The sequence below is a fragment of the Leucopleurus acutus genome, assembly GCF_964270905.1.
Source record: "Leucopleurus acutus genome assembly, chromosome: X".
NCBI lineage: Eukaryota > Metazoa > Chordata > Mammalia > Artiodactyla > Delphinidae > Leucopleurus > Leucopleurus acutus.
Window position 1 is genome coordinate 45,699,709 of NC_139148.1, and position 13,281 is coordinate 45,712,989.

General features: G+C 49.6%; 1 protein-coding gene across 5 annotated transcripts in view; it reads right to left on the bottom strand.

Moving 5' to 3' along the window:
- Positions 1–307: 307 nt before the first annotated feature.
- The window catches only part of KDM5C (lysine demethylase 5C), a 31,548-nt gene continuing 18,574 nt past the window's right edge, over positions 308–13,281 (bottom strand). For 2 of the 5 annotated variants that reach the window (XM_082864242.1, XM_082864241.1), the window contains exons 13-26: positions 11,149–11,268; positions 10,845–11,039; positions 6,369–6,550; positions 6,155–6,279; positions 5,879–6,026; positions 5,155–5,260; positions 4,074–4,432; positions 3,323–3,461; positions 2,643–2,822; positions 2,350–2,487; positions 1,564–2,163; positions 1,215–1,284; positions 880–1,079; positions 308–771 (exon numbers count right to left, since the gene is read on the bottom strand). In XM_082864242.1, the coding sequence (XP_082720368.1) occupies positions 412–771; positions 880–1,079; positions 1,215–1,284; positions 1,564–2,163; positions 2,350–2,487; positions 2,643–2,822; positions 3,323–3,461; positions 4,074–4,432; positions 5,155–5,260; positions 5,879–6,026; positions 6,155–6,279; positions 6,369–6,550; positions 10,845–11,039; positions 11,149–11,268 (2,922 nt within the window). In that variant the 3' untranslated portion in view covers positions 308–411. Of the gene's footprint in view, positions 772–879; positions 1,080–1,205; positions 1,285–1,563; positions 2,164–2,349; positions 2,488–2,642; positions 2,823–3,322; positions 3,462–4,073; positions 4,433–5,154; positions 5,261–5,878; positions 6,027–6,154; positions 6,280–6,368; positions 6,551–10,844; positions 11,040–11,148; positions 11,269–13,281 lie in introns of all 5 variants that reach the window. The other 3 variants (XM_082864239.1, XM_082864238.1, XM_082864240.1) reach the window with 2 other exon arrangements.

Genomic DNA, 13,281 nt, shown 5'->3' on the forward strand with positions numbered 1-13,281 from the left:
GAGAGGTGAGGTTAGTGTAGCATGGCCTGGCGAGGGCCACAACTGGGGAGAGAAGGGAGAGGAGATTCCCCCAGTTTGCATATGCACTGGCCGTGTCTCTGGAATGGTGCCGGCCCAGCCCCAGCCACCCCCCTGCCCACCTGCCCATCTGTCTATCTGCCTCAGGTGTCTGGGAATGCTGGTTAGAGGCTACCAGGGAGGGGGACTCCAGGGGCCGGCCCCCAGGAGCTGAGGTCTGAACAATACCTTGGAGTCAGAATATAAAAGTCAAGGGACTCGGGGATGGGCTGGGGTGGGGGGGTGGCCATCCCCCCTACTCGCCCACCTCCCAAGAAGCAGGCCTGATGGTCAGAAAGAGGATCCTTGAGGCCAAGGGGTCTCTGTTGGGGTCTGTGCTAGGCTCAGCCACTGTCACAATTGTTGCTGAGGCGGCTGCTGCGGGCAGGGCACGTGCAGCCGGGGAGTCAAAGTGGAGAAAGGGGCCGAGGAGCCTGAACTGGCCCCTAGCGCCGGCTCCAAGCCATTCTGGTTCTCCTGGGTGCCGGGGCTGTCAGTGGTGGGCAGGGGTGGGCCCTCACCCCCAGTCTCCTCCTCCAGCTCCTCCTCCTCCTGGGCCTCCTCGGCCTCTGGCCCTGAGCTCCGTACCCTCTTTGGCTCTAGCTCCTCTCGGGCTGGGTCATCGCCCTCCCCACCCCGATCCACCTTCCGCCGCCGCCGCCTCTCCAGCGCCCGGCCCCGTGCTCGGCTCCCATGGCGCTCTGCCTTCTCCAGCTGTGATCACCAAAGGGCAAAGAGAAGTGCGGGACAGTGGTCAGGCCTGGGCTCCCTGCCTGCTTGGCCTGACCTCCCATCCCTGCCCATGATCCCTCCTCTCCTCACCTCCAGAAGTGTGCGGATCCGCTCCAGGTTTGGAGGCTGCCCAGCCTGCAGCAGCTGCCAGATGCTGTGGTTCTCATCCAGGGTCACCTCAAGCAGATCCCCCTCCAACATGAGCTCCTCCAGGGGGGCCCGGGTTGCCTCAGGCAGCTCCAACACAGGGCCAGTCAACTGTGGCAACAGCGAGGACAGCAGCTCCAGGTCTGAGGGGTTGCGGGGACAAGCTGGGTTAGAGTCTGTTCCCGGTCGTACCCCCCACGACAGAGCCCAGGACCACGTGGGTCACTCTGGTGAAATCCAATAAACAGCCTACCCACACCTAAACCTACCTCTCTTACCTGAGCCCTCCCCCAGGGCTACCTTCTCGGGACTGGTCATGCTGTCTCCATTCTCCAGCAACCCCTGCACCTGCCGAAGAGAGCAAGGACAGGTAGCGGTAACTGAAGAACCAGGCCCGATTGCTCCCCCACAACCTCAGACTTGGGACCCTCCACCTCCGGGAGGAGGGCAGACACAGGCTGCCGGCATGGAGCATTGCAGGGATCTGGAGAGGAGGCAGAACGGGGCAGGGAGGCCAGGCCAAAGGAGACGAAAAGTCATAGAGCAGGGACAGGGCTGGAGCCTAAGTAAGGGTGAGGGCTAGGAGACAGGAATTTGAGGGCGAAAGAGCTGGGCTGTGCAGCTCACCTTAGGCATATCCTTGCCACTGCCTTCTCTGACAGGGTCAGAGGCAGGGGCTGAAGGGTAGGTAGGGGGCTCCTCGGGCCTGGGTTCAGCCTGCAGCCGCTGGCGAAGCTCGGCCAGCCGTCCCAACACAGCAGTCACATCCTCAGAGGCCAGAGCCTGCCTGGCACGGCCTTGCCAGCTGATGGCCCTCTCTGTGAGGCACTGTAGGGCCTCACCCTCAGGCAGCCGCACAGGCAGTCTCTGCAGCGCTACCAGCAGTGCCAGGATGGTCTCCAGGCGTGGGCGCCGTGAGCGCATGCACAGCGGACACAAGAATTTGGTGTCCCACTCCCACCAGGCCAGCAGTGGGGATGAGGTGGGACTGGGCCTTGGGGAACTGAGGAGGCGGGGTACCGACACACATCGCCCATGGAACCAGTCCTGACACAGGTCACACTGCAGAGCTCCCACCCCAGCTGGCACCTGCCCACACACACAGATGGAGGTTGCAGAGGAAGCTGTGGTCGATGATGCCAGTGGACTGGGCTTGGCGGAGTTGGTGCGACGCAGCTGCAGAATTCCCTCCTTCTCCTTCTGTTCCCCCTCCTTGAAGGCCACGATCTGCCGTGCCCAGGACAGGGGAGGAGAGGTCAGCACCCCAACCCTCCTTCTCTGGCACCATGAATACCCCACTCCCAAACCAGGAGAACTGAGGCCCAGGGAGCAAGCAGTCTGCTGCTCATGGCCACCTGGCTCAGACACTATTGTCACCAGGCTCTTCTCCCCATCTGGGCCCAAGCTCCTTACCACAGAGCCTGGGTCCCTGAGGTCCTGCGCAGACAGCCCCAGCAACTCTGTGTCAGATTTGTACAACCCCAGCTCCTTCTCCATCCACCGGCTGCGCTTGGTGCTGTCTGAGCCGGCGTCTGCACATGGGCAGAGCACCTGAGGCAAGCAGACAAAGGAGGAATGTCCAGGCTTCCCCTCACTCCCACCCCCTCCCTCCCCTGCCCAGCACCCCCAAAGCCCCACTCATATGAGCTGTCTCAACAGCTGGGCCAGAGGCAGGAGAGGCTGTGGGTCAGGGTCCTAGGCCTCACCTCCAGCAGAGTGTAGCAAGAATTCTTCTTGAGAAAGGTCTTGGAGGCCTTCTCCCTCCAGGAGTGCGCCGTCAGTACCTGCAGCTCTAGCTGTCTCAGCTCCTCCAACCCCACAGGTAGGTCCCGGCCAACAGCCACCAGGCCCTCCAAGTCATCCAGGCAGGGGTAGTGATCACCATTCTGGGACAGGGGCAAGAGAAAGCTCAGTTCAACTTGCCAACATCTATGATGCTACTCTGTGCCTGGCCCTGAGCTGGGAAGACAGACTGGAATCAGTCTTGAGGCAGAAAAAACAGGGATCATCCTAAGGAAGGCACACCCACCTGGCTCTCTCTTACAACTCCTACATCCATTGGCTCAGCCTCTGGATATCCAGTCAGTCCCCAGGACCACCAGACTAGTTATTTTGTTGTGGTTTGCCTCTTCTATCCTCCCTGCCCCCCACCATTCTCATCCTAACCAGCATCCTATCTTCCCTCAGGCCAGCCTTGCAACCCTTCTTCACAATGCTCACCAAGCACGTTTTGCCTCCTCACAATGTGCTGTGACCCCTTCCTCTCTCTAGCCAACCCAACTCAACCCAGCGCAAGGCAATGTATGCCATCTCTCCCAGCTGGACTGAAGGTGTCGGGTAAACGGGGCGGGGGCGGGGAGGGGGGGGTGTGCAACAGGGTCCTCACTTGGATCTCGTCCACATCAGCAATCCAGGCCCGGGCCTTAGCAAGAGCCTCCTTGAGAGCCTGGATGTTGGGCAGGTGAACAGGGATGTTTTCTGCCTCATGAATTATGGCCTCAAGCGTGGCTGGTGGATGCTTCTGCCTAAAGGTAGGGAAAAGAGAGGCCTCAGTGTGGGGTGGTCTGCCTAACCAGAAGCCCAGCCTGACTTCCAGATACAGCGGTATGAGCCCCTGGGGCTGCTGCTTGGGCCTATTTGCTTGTATTTTGCCTACGCATGGCTGTCAGTCCCTGCTTGCTCCAGATTGCACGCACCCAACTTCTGCCATACCTCCATGCCTCTGCTTGTCCACCAGTCTGTCAGCCTGTTGGCAGTGCCTACACACACAACCTGCAGTATTAACCTGGTGCTGCACTTTGTCAGATTGTCCCATGCATGGTGTCTTTCTACTGACACCTGTCCATCTGCCTTTTGGTACTTGTGCTTGTGAGTGTGTGCACACGTCAGCCTGTGGAGCTAGTCCTCTATATAGCTCTGTATCTGTCCATCTCTGCTTCTCCGTAAGACTATCTCTGCCTCTACGTGTACTATGGAGTTTAAAAAAAAAAAAAAGATAGGAAACAAAAAAGGCGAGGATAGTCAATACACCAACACAGGAGTCTGGTGCCCAAGGCCACCCATGGGAATCATCTTCAGTTTCTCTGCTAAACTTTGAAGGTTGCGGTAGAGCAGGGAGGGGAAGAAGCTAGACCCACCTGGCCTCCAGGCAGAGATGGGCCTTCTCCTCCCAGCGTTCAGCAATGGTCAGTAGCTCCTGCAGTTCAGCTCGGGCCTTGTCCACAGCAGGGCTAGGGGCTACACTGGCACCCGCGACCAACAGTCCCCGCATGACAGCCAGGGTGCCCCTTCGGGCTGAGGGGGCCAGTGTGCGTTTCATCTCATCCAGCCATCGCGCCTGTTCCACCTGCCGCTGGAGCTGCTGGGCCTCAGGTACCTCCACCCCCAGCTGCCGCCCTCTCTCCAGCAGGGACTGCAGGAGCCCCGGACTGGAGGGCAATGAGGCCAGGGCCTCACGGGCTTCAACCTGGTAGGCTTCCACCTGTTCCAAAATACCCTACCAGGACACAGATAAAGAACAAAATCCTCAGCAGGGCTCACACAGAAGTTCCACCACTACGTACCCCTGCCCTACCTACCTTCTTACCCTCCAGTAATTGCGAGGAGAGCCTAGCACGGGCTGGGCTCTCTTCCTTTGCCAGGCCCTAAGCAGTGGTTCCCAACACTCACTGCCCGATAGAATACCCTGTGGCATCTGTTAAAATGCAGATCTCTGGGTCCACTCCTTGAGATTCTTAATAGGGGTTGGTCAGGAGCCTGTGCTTTATTTAAGTCCCCAGAGGATTTTGATGTATAGCATCAGGAGACCCTCTGTCCTAAAAATGCTCTGCTATGCTTGGCCTTCTCACAATCTCTACACTCATACTGGTGTCCACTGCCCTCTCCATCCCACTCCTCTACCTTCCTGAACTTGACTCAGCTTTCCAGGCCCACAAACATCCTTGTTACTTCCTTTCTCCTCTTCCACCTCCACCAGGAAACCTTCCCTTGACTATGCATCCTGTACCTGTACCCTTGTCACCTGCCCCTCAAATCCCATTTCTAAGAGGCAATTTGCTAAAAACCCGTTGCCTCTTACCTCCTGTTATTCTCACATGTGCATCCTGTCTTGCCCAAATACTTGCAACTTTTGAAAGAAGCCAAGAATGGCCTACTGCTCAGGTCCCCCAACCCACCACCCCGATCCCTCAGCAGCACTTCAAGTCCACCCTTCCTCACCTTGACATCCCCAATCTGGTGCATGGCACAAGGCAGGTTGTTCATCTGGTCCAGAAAGGCCCGGAGCTCAGCCAGGGTCATCTGTAGGCCAGCCACCCTGTAGGGGCTATGGAGTTTCACATGTAGGGTTTCAAGTCCAAACCCAGTCCCTTCCCTCCATCTCTGTGCTAAGGCCCAACACCTTTCCTCATCCCTGCCCACCTTGACCTCTCATACTTCACAGTTCCCCACAAATGCCCAGGTTAGAGGGAGGGTTTTAAGATACATGCAAGTTCATATGATGGGGGGAAAGAATTAGAAGAGAGGAATATATATTTGGTGGGGGAAGCTTAGAAATTGATGGTAACAGAAGCTGGACAATTTTAATCCATCTTCTACTGTGAACTCTATGATCAGTTTATGCTTCTGTGTCCTTTTCTTGTCCCTAAACCTCCCACAACACCTCCCTGCCCACAAAATCCCTCGGCCTCTCTGAAATCAGTACCTTCAGGTACTGATAAAAAGAAACATTCCTAGCTTTCTTAACACTGGGGCGCTCCCCTCCATTCTAGTTGCCTGGTCTCCTTGCCCTCCCCAACGCCTCCAACTGCAGTGCTTGTCAGCTTCCTGCTGATGTCATCTGCCTAATGGTACTCAGAGTCCACCCCTCCCCCTGCCATAGTCCTTCTCCTAGGTGCTGGCTCCTCAGCAGGCTACCTGTGCCCAACGCCTCATGCTTCCATACCCAGCTTCCTGGCCGCTGACCAGCCCCAGAGCCCGGGACACGCAAGCCTCTGCCTCGCTCAGGCAGTTCTTTAGTCGCTGCAGCAGCTCACTGTTAGGAAATCTCCGCTCACGGGCCTCAGACTCTAGTGCCCTCAGCTCTTCAAGGCCTGGAGAGAGAATGAGAGCAGCAAGGAGTAGGCAGTATTGAGTAAAGGCAGAGGAAGCGGGTGGGGGAGTACAGAAGAAAAGGGAATAGAACTTGCCTGTGGAGTCCCTCCGTCCCCCCATCACTCACTGCGCTTCCGCCCATCCTCCACCTCCAGGGCCACTCGCACTTTGTTGGCCCAGGTGTCAAAGGACTCAGCCCGGACCTTCAGCTTATGGAGCATGGCAGGGAGCTCATCCAAGGTGTACCGATATCTGGAGGAAGAGGGCAGGGAAGAGCACATCTGGCCCAGTTCTGCATCCCCCTCCTCAGCCCACTTCCTCCAGGTAGGCCCCCTGCTCACCGCAGGTACTGCCGGCTACTGGAGCACTTGCAGAGGTCATTGATGTGGGAAAGGCAGACAAGGCCGTCTGGGCAGTCATAGCAGGCTAGGGCTGATAGAAAGCACGTGGTCTTGCACTTGATGCACTGGCGCTCATCATCCGGGAGCAGCTCAAAAGCCTCTCGCTCAGCTTCCGTGATGCCCTGGGGGTGTTCATTATATAGAACAAGAAGAGGGCTGCAGAAACCCCTAACTCAGCCACCACTGAGCCCCACAGTAGACTCTCTGAGCCCCACATTAGACTCAAATCTGTGCTAAGAGCTGTGACAAAACTGTGCTAAGAGCTAAGACAAAACTCCACAGAGCACACTGCCTTTGTGAAGTCCAAACTCTCAAAGCTGGGGGAATCACATGAAGCAGGGTAAGATCAGTGTGGGCTGAGAGGGAGAAAAATCAGGTAAGATTCAGATCAGCAGAAAGGACCTTCGGGGTGAGAGAAGGTGAGGAAAGTGGTGGACCAAGGCACCAGAGAGATGGCAATATGTGGAAGTGGCCAAGAGAAGTGCCATGTACTGGGGAATAATGCTAGCTTCCAGGCACTCAGCGCCCACTGTGTTCCAGGCACTGTGCTGGCTGCTTTATCAGCACACTGCACACACATCTATAACTTAGAGAAATAAACTCTATGTGCTTCTGTTCAGTGTTTAAAGATACAATTTTTCCCCCCCAAAAAACATGGCCTCCAAACCTAAGCCAATGACTTTATCTGTTGATTAGATGAAGAAAAAGCAATCCCTTCCAAAAATGGAGGAAAAGCCAGCTATCTTGGAGTAATTGAAAGACAATATAATGCTATACATTATGGGCAATTTTAGGGATTTTAGAGGGAAATTTTGATTCTAACGTTTTTGTCTTCTATACCAACCTAACTTCTGCGTAAGTCCATTGTACATTACAAATCCCGCTCCGCCACAAATGCGCTCTGCACATTACAAATCCTGCTCATAAGATGAGTCCACTGCACATTACAAACCCAGCTGCGTTGATATTGAGTAAATTATTTAAACCTCTCTGGGTTTCAGTTTCCCTGCTTTGTAAAATGGAGACAATAGTACTATCCTCATTGGGTCGTTATGAGGATTAACAAAGGTAAAGTGACTAAGGACCTAGAAAAGTATCTTAGCACTTAGAATAGTGGAACTACAAAAGGCCCTGAATAGCCAAAGTAATCTTGAGGAAGAAAAACAAAGCTGGGGGTATGAAGTTTCCTGATTTCAAACTATATTACAAGGCTGTAGTAATCAAAACAGTATGGTAATGGCATAAAAACAGACCAATGGACAGAATTAAGCCCCAAAATAAACTCTCGTATATATAGTTAACTAATATTTGGCAAAGAAGCCAAGAATACTCAATGGGGAAAGGATAGTCTCTTTGATAACTGGTCCTGGGAAAACTGGATAATCACATGCGGAAGAATGAAACTGGACCTTTATCTTATATCACTCACAAAAATTAACTTGAAATGGATTAAAGACTTAAACATAAGACCTGAAACCATAAAACTCCTAGAAGAAAATATAGGGAAAATGTTCCTGGACATTGGTCTTAGCAATGATTTCTTGTACATGAGACCTAAAAAGCACAAGCAACAAAAGCAAAAATAAATAAGTGGGACTACATCGAACTAAAAAGCATCTGCACAGCAAAAGAAACTATCAACAAAATCAAAAGGCAACCCATGGAACGGGAGAGAATATTCGCAAACTGTCTATCTGCTAAAGGGTTAATATCCAAAATATATAAAGGAATCATACAACTCAACAGCAAAAAACCAAACAATCCGAATAAAAATTGGGCGAAGGACCTGAATAGACGTTTTTCCAAAGAAGACATACAAATGGCCAATAGGTACATGAAAAGATGTGCAACATCACTAATCATCAGGGAATGCAAATCAAAACCATAATTATCACCTCACACCTGTCAGAATGGCTTATTATCAAAAAGACAAGAGATAACAAGTGTTGGAGAGAATGTGGAGACAAAGGAACCTTTGTGCACTGCGGTGGGAATGCGAATTGGTGCAGTCACTTTGGAAAACAGTATGAAGGTTCCTCAAAAAATTAAAAATAGAACTACCATATGATCCAGAAATCCCTCTTCTGGGTATATATCCAAAGGAAATGAAACCAGGATCTCAAGGAGATATCTGCACTCCCATGTTGACTGCAGCATTATTCACAATAGCCAAAATATGGAAATAACCTAGGAGTCCATTAGTGGATGAATGGATAAATATGTGGGATGTGTGTGTGTGTGTGTGTGTGTGTGTGTGTATTCATACATACACATATAAAATGGAATATTATTCAGCCATAAGACATAAATCCTGCTATTTGTAACAACATGGATGGACCTTGAGGACATTATACTAAGTCAAACAAATCAGACAAAAAAGACAAGTATTATAGGATATCACTTATATATGGAATCTAAAAAAGCCAAACTCATAGAAACAGAGTAGTGGGAGTTCCCTGGTGGCCTAGTGGTTAGGATTCCGGGCTTTCACTGCCAAGGCCTGGGTTCAGTCCCTGGTCAGGGAACTGAGATCCTGCAAGCCAGCTTGCAATGCAGCCAGAAAGAAAAAAAAAGAAAGAAACAGTAGCATGGTGGTGGCCAAGGGCTAGGGAGGTAGGGAAAATATGGAGACGCTGCTCAAAGGATACAAACTTCCAGTTAGAAGATAAGTAAGTTTGGGGGATCCAATGTACAACATGATGACTATAGGAGGGGAAAAAAGAATAGGTGCCCAACAAATATTTACTGATATTGGCTCTAATCTTCAGATAAGGATACCTATTTCACAGGCCTGTCTCATTTTGCTAAGGAGGAAACTAAGTCTCAGAGAGAGTAACTTGCCCAAAGTGAGAATCTGTCTGCAGCCTATTTTGATTCTGAAGCCAGAGAATGCTGCTAAAAGGATGAAGCCCCTAGGTATTCTTGGATCATGGACTCCTTTGAGAACTGGATGCAAGCTATGAGCCCTCTCCCCAGAAAAGGACTCAAACACACACACACACAATCTTTTACAGAATTTACGGGGTCCAGAACCCTTCTCCTTAGGTAAGGGCCAAGTGTAAAGAATTCTGAGTGTTAGGATGGAAACATCTTTTCCCACCTTGCTTTGACTCCTTCTGTAGTGTAGCACAGCCCCAGAGTGATCATCCAATAACAGTACTGAACAGAGAGAGCAAATGATGCCTAGAAAAGCCCAGGGGCTCACCAACTAATACCACAGACTGACAGGCCCCAGACTTCCAACACTTACCATAGCTGCAATTCTCCTTACAACCCATGCTCATAGGAAAGTTATAAATGAGCTTTAAAATAAGAAAGTATTACCCTAACTTTTCTTATTTTAAGAAAAGGGATCCAGCAAGGGATTCCTCAGGACCAGCATTCCTTTGTAATCCTATGGAGGACTCTCACTAAGTCAACTCCCTAACTGGACAAGTTTGGAGCTTTAAAAAGGCAGCTGGGGCTTCCCTGGTGGCGCAGTGGTTGAGAGTCCGCCTGCCGATGCAGGGAACACGGGTTCATGCCCCGGTCTGGGAGGATCCCATGTGCCGCGGAGCGGCTAGGCCCGTGAGCCATGGCCACTGAGCCTGCACGTCTGGAGCCTGTGCTCCGCAATGGGAGAGGCCACAACAGTGAGAGGCCCACGTACCACATTAAAAAAAAAAAAAAAGGCGGCAGCTAAACTACATGAATAGCGGTGCCACTCATCTACAAACCAAACTGACATGTTATGAGAAATCTATTAAAGGAAGACCGCCTTCTACTCAGTAATATTAACCTAGTTTGAGCTACTGAACTATATGAGTGTAATAAAATGGCATTTCTTAAGAAATGTTCCATATTTCTATCATTTTCTTCATGTACTAATATTACCAATAATAGCATCTGCTACACTGCAAGTGCAGCAATAGATGCTTTGACATAAATCACCTTACTCAAGCTTTACAACCACCCTGCAAGTGAGGTATTTATTCCCATTTTACAGAGTGGGAAAGTGAGACTATGAGAGGTTAACTAACTTGAAAAGGTTATCCAGCTTACCAGCAAGTGGGGGTTTCATATGTCAGTTGGTCTTGGGTTATTTAAATAATGATGCAATAACATCATTAGCAATAACAGCACCTGCTATGGGTCACTTACTTAACAAACATCTTAAATCCACTCAACTATCCCCAAAAAAAGCACTATTATCATCCCCATTTTTTTTCAGATGGGGATACTGATGCTCAGTAAAGTAAATTAACTTACTAACAGTTATTAGTAAATGGTAGAGAATGGAATTGTAGTTTCCAATCCAGATGTGTCTAGTTCTTTTCACTACTCCCTAAGAGAAGTGGCTACATCTTCTACTTCTTCCTCCCCCCCACCTCTGCCAGACTAGGGCACCCAATCCAGGGCACTCTCCCCACCACCCACCTTCTCTAGCAGGGCCTTTCGTAGACGCCGCTCCTCCTGAACCATGATGAACATCTCCTTATGCACAGCTGCTGCCAGGTTCAGGTCCAGCTTCTCTGGACAGGCAGCCATCTTGCAGATGAGTTCCTCATGGGAGAAGACACAGTATCTTCGGAGCCGGCGGTAGTGCTCAATGCACTGGCGCCCAGCTGGCAGCTGTGGACAGGTTCAAGGTTGAGTATGGCCAAGTCTGGAGGCGATGGTGCCTCAGCCTCCCCACAACCCTCCTGCTTCTCCCTGCCATCCCATCACACTCCAGACTCACCCAGTCAGCAGTGCAAAAGTTGACAGCCTCAGCAAAGTTGTAGCCTTGGTTAAAGCCACTGTGGTAAGCACGAGGGAAGGTAATGACAAATTCTCCTGCACACTGGTTTGTGCGGACAACCTGAGGAAGAAAAGCCAAGGTCATTGAGACAGAGATCTAAGTCCAGGGTTCTTAAGGAGAAGAAGGAAAGTCTCAGGGAACACAGTCTGACAACAGATTCCCAGACCCTCCAACTCCGAAAGAAAGGATCATTGGTCTCTGCTCTCAAGGTTTTGATTTGTGATGACAGGAAAATTTGAGTCAAAAGCAGGAAATGTACATATACCAAAATATTTCAACTTCCCTAATAATTTTTTTTTTTTTTTTTTTGGCGGTACGCAGGCCTCTCACTGTTGTGGCCTCTCCCGTTGCGGAGCACAGGCTCCGGACGCGCAGGCTCAGTGGCCATGGCTCACGGGCCTAGCCGCTCCACGGCATGTGGGATCTCCCCGGACCGGGGCACGAACCCGTGTCCCCTGCATCAGCAGGCAGACTCTCAACCACTGCGCCACCAGGGAGGCCCCCTAATAATTTTTTAAAAATTCAAAGTATCACTTTTCATTAAGCTGGACATGTTTTTTCATTAATTTTTGTTACCAGTCATGTAAGCAGTTTCAAGAACCAAGTGGTTCTATAAGATTTGTTATAAAGTCAGCAGACCCGGGGCTTCCCTAAATAACATGCTTCTAGACTATATTAAAAATAGCCTCCTATGTCTCAATTTGCTTACTTTTCTGTGTATGTATTAGTAATTTAATCCCAACCTTTTGGACAAGTGTCCAACTTTCCTCTCTCCTATCACTTTTCACCTTTCTGTAGCAGTCTCTCATGGAGCCTTATGATCTGTTTCAATTGGGACCAGCTGCCCTCCCTGGATTGTCACTCTCCCACGACAGATCTCCTGTTTCCTAGATCCCATGTCTTCCTCTTTCTTGGTTTGTTCCTTTGCTGTGCTTAAGCACATCGTCCAACAGCTTCCTGAGAAATGGTGGGAAGAACTTTTTAAAAAAATGCCTCTATTCTACTCTCAACCTTGATAATCTGACTGCCCATAAAATTCTAAGTTGAAAATCATTTTGGAAAAAAAAAAAAAGAAAGAAAGAAAATAATTTTGAAGGCATGGCTCTAGTCTTCTAGATTCCAGTGTTGCTTTTGAAGTCTAAAGCTGTTGTGACTCCTAATGTTTTGAATAAAACCTGTTTTCTCTCTCAGAAAGCTTGTAGGAGTCTTCTGGTCCCATTGTTTGATATAAAAGTTCACCAGGTATACCTTGGTGTGGATCTATTTGCATTCATGTACTGGGTAGGCCCTCTGATTCTGGAAACTGTCATTCAGTTCAGGGAAATTTTCTTGAACAATTTCTTAACAATTTGATCCTTTCAGTTTTCATTTATTCTCTTTTCAGAGAGAATTATTTGAATATTGAACCCCCAGAACAAATTCTCTAACTTTTTCTACCTTTTTCCATCTTTATCTTTCTATTCTATTTTCTGGGAGATCTCCTTAACTGTTTATCTTCTAAGCTTTTTATTTTTTTTTCGTCTTCCACTTTTGCTATCTTAATTTTCGTTCTCAGCATGTTCTTTTAAAATAGCATCCTGTTCTTATTTTATGTTTGCAATATATGCTCATCTCTGAAGGTATTAATAAGGTTTCTTTTCCTTTTCTTTTTGAAGTTTACTTCTCCCTGCCTAGCCTCTGTTTGTCCAAGCTGCTTTTTTACCATTTGGGTCTACTTTGTTTATTCTAGAATTTTCTCAGCTGTCTTGTTAATCTGTGGCTATCTAGTTATATTCAAGAGTAAGAAATGAAAAGGCTAAATGAAAGTTCTGAGTACAGAGGTGAAGTTTGTCAACTGTGAGCCACTGTAGAGTGAAACCACTTAGTTTGGGAAACTCTAGGTCTTTCCTTTTGGGCCAGTCAGATTCCCCAGAGAGAACTCCTATTTTTTTGCCTGAAGGAAAAAGGTCTGGCTTGCTATTGTTCTAAGAGCCAAGTGGAGGAAGATGGCTGGGAACCTCAGCATTCAGTAGGTATACAGTGAATCCTACTAGTTTCACTATACTTCTACTCTCAACTGTACCTAGAAGACCT